Below are 7,304 nucleotides of genomic sequence, written 5' to 3' on the forward strand. Positions count from 1 at the left end.
TAATATTTTTAGAATTTTTTTATTTTTTATTTTTATTTTCTATTATTTTTCCTGTTTTCCTTTTTCTTTTCTTTCTCCCTCTCTTCCTCCTCTAGCTGGTCGCTGGGTCTCGGCAACCGGCCAGAGGCGAGGGTTGGTGGGGCCGACCTCGCCTAGCCATGGCAAAGCTTGCCATCGTCGGGCTAGCGAGATCGAGCCTCGACAAGCAGCCTCGCCAAAGGGCCGGCGGGGGTGAGGTCGACTGTGCACCAGAGGCCCGGCGACCGGATGAAGGAGAAAGAAGGGGAGAAAAAAAAAAGAAAAAGAAAAAAAAGGAAAAAGTAAAAAATAAAAATAAAATCGAAAAATATTAAAATATTTTTAAAATTGTTTACATTAACGTCACGTAGGCCAGCCACCGTCCACGTCAGCAATTTCCATCCCAAATTAGCTAAATGGACTCAATTGACAAGAAATGAAAAGATTTAAGACTCAATTGATAAAATTGAAATTTTTAAGATTTAAGTGGTAAAAATATAATAAGCTTAGGATTTTTTTAATAATTTTTCCTATAAAACGAACAATGGGCCCAAAACTGAAGAGCAGGCCGGCCCAATTTTTGATAAATTAAATAAAAAAAATTCAAACGCATCGCTACCCACTTGATGCCTTGGATCTCTGCTTCATTTTCACTTCGTCTGGGGAAGCGGGAGGCATGAACAAGGAGGAGGGGGAGATGGAAACGGGGAAGATAGTGATAGAGAAAGTGAGGGGCAAGTCGACAGTCACCAAATCGTTCTCCAAGTATCCGCTCAAGTTCATCATCCCTCGCAAGGTTGCTCAGTCTTGTTTTTTCCTCGGTCTTGTTCATGCCCTTTTCATTTCTTTCTTCTATCCGCCAAATTCAAGACTGAATCGCTTGTTTCTCCAGGTGGGTCCTTCACGGGTCGATGCCGTTTGGATTTATGCTCTCACCTATGGCGGTGGCATCGTCTCCGTGCGTTTTCACTTCCCATCTTTCATAATATTTTTGAATTGGCAATTCAAGAATTTCAATTCTTTACTAGAAATGTGTGAAGGCATGTTGGTTAGTGTGAGGTTCGAGTTAGTCGTGTTGGGTCGTGTCGTGTTTGGTGTTTTTTCTATGGGTCCGTGTGGCGGTCTCATGATGAATATTCGATGGAGGGGAAATGGTTCAGAACTGCATGTTTAATGGGAATTGATCTGTTGTTGATTTAGGGAGATGCTATTTCTTGTAAGCTTGAGATTGGAGATGGTTGCACGGCTGTCTTAACAACTCAATCTTCCACTAAGGTTGGTTCTTCCAACTTCTGTTGATTTGGCAATAATATATGTTGTTGGAATCTGCAAGCTATGCAGCTTTAGGATGTAGTAGTGCAGTCTCTGTGGATTTCGGTGATGTGAATTGGCTTCCGATGCTTGAAAGTTAAAGGTGTTGCAGGTTTATAAGTCTCTGGGATCAAAATGCTCTGAACAGTACCTTGAGGTAATTATGTTTTCGCACTTTTTGGTATTCCGTACTCCTTTTTTGAGGCTTTCTTGTTATTACTAACTTGGTTTCCCGGTTGTCGCATGGCAGTGCGATTTTATTCTCTTTTTTTGTTAGCTGAAGTCATGGTGAATTTGTTAAATTAGGTGTAACTTTCGAATGGTATTACATTCCTATGTGACAGCGCGGCTTTATTATTGCAATGCAGTAGGCAGAAATTGGGAGCGACTCCATGTTGGTCCTCATTCCGGATCCAGTGACTTGTTTTTCCACTGCGAGGTACTTCCAAAAGCAGGTTTTTAGGGTGCATTCGGATTCAAACTTGGTCCTAGTCGACTGGATTACAAGCGGACGGCATGAAAGCGGAGAAAAATGGGATTTCACGCTTTATAAGAGCACCAACAACATTTTCTTAGAGGGTGATCAGCCTTTATTTCTCGACACGGTAATGGTTTTGTTTTTTCCATAGTTTCAGGATCTGTTTCAGAATTTTAGTATTAAGAGTACCCTCTGTTTCTAATACTTTTGGCCCTATCCTGTGAGAATGCAAAAATAAAAAGGAGGATAGAAACATGGGAATTCCAATGAATGATGTTACGATAATTGCAATTTGTGTTATGGATAGGTTGAGAAAGAAGCAATATGAGTTTACAGCCTCCCTTTTTGGCTTACACTTATGAAGATTGCTCTTCTGTGACTTCATTTGACTAATCAAATATTTGAACAGGTATTGCTAGAGCAGGGAAGTATTGTTCCTCTGGCAGAACGCATGCAGGATTATCAAGTCATTGCAATGGTTGTACTTTTAGGGTAAATATAGTAGGTTTTCGAAGTTCCCATTACACAGTCTTTTCAGTTGTACTGCTTATATCATGGTTATTGACCGCACGAGAAACTTATTTCCATATATACCATTGAACGTTTGCTCCTTTGCAGGCCAATGCTGAGGCATATTCAAGGCCAAGTTCAAGAAGATGTAAAGAGGATGATGGCCGAGCAACTACAAGGTTCTCCTGTTCGATGGGATCGCCAGATAACTTCCAATACACGTGATTTTGCCAAAAAACCATCCTTAATAGCGTCTTGCAGTGCCTTTGGCCATAAGGTACCCTTTTTTTTAATCGACGAACACAAAATCAGGGTGCTTCATGGGATAAGGTTTTGGGAACTATACACGGCAAATCCATTTGTTAGGTTGTTTTGGACCCAAGTTTTTCAAAATCGTTCCTGACAGAAACCTAACGCTTTTGAAACCTGAACCATTGTGCAAACCTTTCAATGAATTTTTATTTTACATATTGGTCATTATAGACCACTGAAGTAGGGAATTTCCTTTTCTATTTCCCCAATTTGAAAAAAGTAATGTAGTTCTGCACTAAAATAACGTGAGGTTCTTGCTGTTTTCGTCGATTTTTGAGATTATAAAAGCTTGGCATTAGGTATGTGATCATTGACCCCTTGAGCGGGTGTCTTGAGTCTGAACTTCCAGAAAAGATTATAGATGTCACCCTGGCGAGCTGCATTCTGCAATGCTGTCTCAGTTGGTTTGATTGACATATAATATTTGTTTTAGTTGCTCATCTTGCTTTTCAGTATCTTGTCTGAGATATTTCAATCTTCAGCTTGTTCAGTTTTCAGTTCTTACTTCCACTTTTAGGTCATTAGTCCAAGAGAATTAATAAGCTTTTTTTGTACAGGTTATTCTTTGCCGTCTTTATCTTCTATAGCCAAGTTATAATGGTTTTTGTTGCCTTTACTGGTCCTTAACAAGTAAAACTGACCACCGCCCTCAGCGGCTGCGCTGGCTTCGGGCTTCCCTCCCCCCACGAAGGGTAGGAGTTCGAATCCCAGCTCTGGCGTTAGGGATTCTTAAGCGTGACGTCGTGGTGGTGGGTTCTGCGCTAGCGTCACCCCGGGTTTACCTCCCCGGCTGTCGGCCGTGCGGGGGGTTCCCGGGTTACCAAAAAAAAAAAAAAAAAAAAACAAGTAAAACTGTGTCAATGTCTTGGTGGCTCGATCATTTCCCAGTTAGTTGCTTTGATATCGTATGGTAAACGCAACAAGTGTGAACCAAATTTGTAGACACAGACACCACTAGCTTAGATGTTTTTTCAAGGTGCCTTTGATAATTAATGTTTAAAGCCTGATGATACTTTTTGTACAGGGAGGAGGGATCATTGTTCGAATAGCTTCCTTGACAACCGAATCAGTTTATCAATTCCTGAAGCATCAATTAGCTGGCTTGGAGGCATTGCTGGGGGTGTCGCCTTATTCTTGAAGAATGGCGGTAACAGGAGCTCTCACCCAGCCTTTTTTGGTCTGCGCGCAAAGTTGTCAAAAAGGTTGACCGACGTTCTTTATTTAGGTATGTGTCAAAAGGTTGCTGTCTTGGTGACAGGTTGTGATTGTTGCTATTCTTCTATATCCCGGCTCAACATCAAGAAGCATATCTCAGCTCCATAGAAATTGTGTGTTGACTGTTCAAAATTTGCTAATTTTTCCGAGTTCACGTTTTGATACATTTACATTTATCGTCATCGCTGAACATGGAGAACACTTGCCAATTGCCACTAGTCCCAGTTGCCGGTACCATTCACTGAGGTTCGTCTGGACATGATTGGATAGGTGAAACTTAATGTTTTTTGCGTTGATTGAACTGTAAGTTTGTGATTCAGCTTGCAAGTTAAATAAGACGAAATGAAAGCAGCTCCTTCTCATCGATGAGAACAAAAGTGGAAGCGCATTACCCAACTGGCTAAAAAGTGGAATAACAATATGTTAGCTTCTTCCAATAGTAATAATACGATGGAATGCTCTAAAACGGACTGATAGGAGGCTTAAAGAGATTCGAATGTGTGTTGCAAACGCCATTGCCGGGGATGAGCCATTTGCAACTACTAATTAAGATTTGTCAAAATAGGTCATACATCCAATTCTTAATTCATATCTAATGAGCTAAGTTATTATATGAGTTAGTTATATTCAGTACATGGGTCATAAATGAGTTTAGAATGGTAAAATTATACTCAGTACATGGGTCATAAATGGGTTTAGAATGGTAAAATTCAAAATAATATAGGTATTAAATGAGTTTATAATTAATTTAGTCTCAATCCACCTATATGACTCTCTCTTCCCCTTCCATCTCTCTCGCCTTCACTTGTTCTCGCGATTGTTCACTCACTCTGCTCTTTCATCTTAGTTTGTGTATGAATTTTCTAGATTGGATTAAATATAAAATTGTTTTAGCAATATGGGTCGGGAATGGATTGGGTACTGGTCGAGTCGAGTCGGGTCGGGTTGGGTCATTAGATTGTATGGCATGAAAATTGATCAATTTGGATCGGATCATTTTTTATCCTAACCAACCCACTTGTTTTACAGGTCTATTAATTACTAGTATATCATTTACCATAAAAAAGCAGACTATTCAATCCTCCATCCTTTTTTTCGACCAAAAAAAAAAAAAACTCTCCATCCTTTTGCAAACTATACTCAATATTCAATATTTTATTTTTGTATATTACTATTTTACCTTTAAAAGTTAATTAACTTTATTATCATCTTTAAACAATGTGAGTTTATTGGGTACTAGATTTAATCATGTAATGAAATAAGATATATTTTGAGTTAGAAATAATTTGATAAGAAGTATTATTATTTGTTTAGTTTCCGTTTTCTTTTATAAGTATAGCTTTTTAATTTTTCTTTAGCTAATTTCATCGTAATAGTACAGTATAATCAATATCAAAGGAAGTTAAATCATGTTATGATGGAATCAATATTTAAAATTAGGAGCAATAAATATATGATTTATTTTCACTTTTCAACCATTAAATATAGTTTTATATCATCAATTATATTCCAAATAGTTTAAATTTATGTTATTGACATTATGAGTAATTTTTCTCAGCTTACTTCAACATTAAACTAAATGGATTCTAATAATTCGTATATACAGAATAATATTTATTAGAGGTGATTGGTTCTCGGTTCCCAAAATTAGGAACCGGGAATCGGACCGGACCAGTTCGATGAAACTGGTCACTTAGGGTTTAGTTTTTTTTTTTTTTTTGGTCAAAGACTTAGGGTTTAGTTCACATTTTATTAATTTTTGTCAATGAATTTATAACAATGAAGTTCACTTAGGGTTTAGTTCACATTTTACTAATTTTTGTCAATGAATTTATGTCGATGAAGTTTACTTCGGGTTTAGTTCAAATTTTACTAATTTTTTTAAAAAAATTTAAAAATATATATAGTCGGCCTAATCCGGTTCCTCCTTGGAACAGGGAACTGGACTGCCTGGACACCGATTCCACTTTTAGGAACTGAAAATCGGACTGATACTCTCGGGAATCGGACCAAACCGGTTGGTCCGAGTGATTCCTGGTCCGTTTTGCACACCCCTAATATATATTATTTAATAAAATTATTTTAAGATATTTTATCTTCATACATTGTTTTTTTAGTATCAAACCAAAAGAGATAAAATTTTCAAATTAAATTAACAATTATAATGAGTTTTTTTTCTTTTCAAGCCGATTCATACTTTTAAAAATGTATTTCAAGACATTTTTATCTAAATTCAAATGATCTCGTATATAGTTGTGCGCACTAGTATTGTTTAGGAAATATTTCCTCTACTTCCCCTTTCTACTGCATTCGTACAATTTAGTTGTCCCTGTTTTGTAAATAGTCAAGTGCAAACTATTTGGAATGTCCATTGTATTTCAAGACTTGTCAAACGGATGGATCGGATAAAAAATGGTTCGACTCAAATTGACTTATTTGACCCGTTTTAACTCATTTCCGTGCAATACAAATCTAGTGACCAATACTCGACCTGACCCATATTGTTAAAATACTTCTATATTTAACCCAATTTAGAAAAAAAAATCATGCCTAAATTAAGGTGAAAGCACAAAGTGAGCGAGCGCAAGATCGAGTGAGTGCGAGAAAGAGCGAAAAGAGAGTCGTAGAGGTGGGTTGAGTATAAATAAATTGTGAACCCGTTTAACATATATTTATGATCTATAGAGTTGGGTCTTAATCCATTTATGATCCATTTACTGAATATAACCAACTCATATAACAACCCAACCCAACTCATTAAATATGAGTTAAGACATTGAGAGGTCTACCTGAAAAATAGTTGTGTTTTTCCTTCTCCACTCACTGAAGGGCGGAAAGTATTCTTGAGGATAGTCCTTGCATGTTGCATGCCATAAATATCGAATTTCCATTATGTGATTCTTGGATTTTTAAAACACAAAATGCTTTTAATAGGTAAAAAAGGTTGAAAGTGCCATAATGGGGAGAAAAGGTTTGCAAAGAATGGGGGTTTTGGGAAAAAAAAAAACTCGGTTTGATCCATATGAGGTGAGGAAAGGATGGGGAGTTTTACTCCTTAAAAAATAATAATAATTTTAGGTTATTCACCAAGGATAATTATCATCTCCATCACTACTGTTAAATAGCGATTTTATCGGTTGTATTATGTTCTTGACAAGCATTTTTAGTTTGTAGAAAATCGCTAATCATTATATACATGTTAAAGTACCTCACATCACTTGCCTACCGAGTTTATGATTTTATAGTCTCCCTCAACCTGTTAGTTGAACATTTTGGGTTAAACGTTCTAACAATATAAATATGTTGCGATTACACAACTATTGGCGATGTGGTGTGATTATTGACTTAGACAGGGTGAAATTGCCGCTCCTATTGGAGGGAGGGCGATCTATGGGAGAATAAATGGGACGCCAATACCTCACTTAGTGCCCTAGTTCATCTCTTTAATATATAATTTGAA

At 37.2% G+C, this 7,304-nt stretch overlaps 1 protein-coding gene across 4 annotated transcripts; it reads left to right on the forward strand.

The window, feature by feature from the left end:
* Positions 1-671: 671 nt before the first annotated feature.
* Positions 672-4,026, forward strand: LOC115688543 (urease accessory protein D-like). Of its 4 annotated transcripts, none has more exons than XM_056307682.1 (8): positions 672-814; positions 911-976; positions 1,219-1,293; positions 1,427-1,486; positions 1,701-1,934; positions 2,217-2,299; positions 2,426-2,594; positions 3,654-4,026. In XM_056307682.1, exons 1-8 carry the CDS (start codon positions 695-697, stop codon positions 3,765-3,767), a joined length of 921 nt encoding a protein of 306 aa, XP_056163657.1. In that variant the 5' UTR covers positions 672-694; the 3' UTR covers positions 3,768-4,026. The 4 variants fall into 4 exon arrangements, with proteins under 4 accessions (XP_056163657.1, XP_056163658.1, XP_030470236.1 ...); XM_056307683.1 differs by having other exon boundaries at positions 1,785-1,934; XM_030614376.2 differs by having other exon boundaries at positions 673-814; positions 1,442-1,486.
* The last annotated feature ends 3,278 nt before the right edge of the window (positions 4,027-7,304 follow it).

Source organism: Syzygium oleosum, unplaced genomic scaffold (assembly GCF_021117445.2).
Source record: "Syzygium oleosum isolate NSW1041296 unplaced genomic scaffold, Sole_v2.1 Sole_v2.58, whole genome shotgun sequence".
Lineage (NCBI taxonomy): Eukaryota > Viridiplantae > Streptophyta > Magnoliopsida > Myrtales > Myrtaceae > Syzygium > Syzygium oleosum.

Coding starts and splice junctions, on each gene's coding strand:
- LOC115688543 (XM_056307682.1), top strand. CDS start 695: ATGAACAAGGAGGAGGGGGAGATGGAAACGGGGAAGATAGTGATAGAG. Junction 977..1,218: donor ATGGCGGTGGCATCGTCTCC/GTGCGTTTTCAC, acceptor TTGTTGATTTAG/GGAGATGCTATTTCTTGTAA. Junction 1,487..1,700: donor GCTCTGAACAGTACCTTGAG/GTAATTATGTTT, acceptor GCAATGCAGTAG/GCAGAAATTGGGAGCGACTC.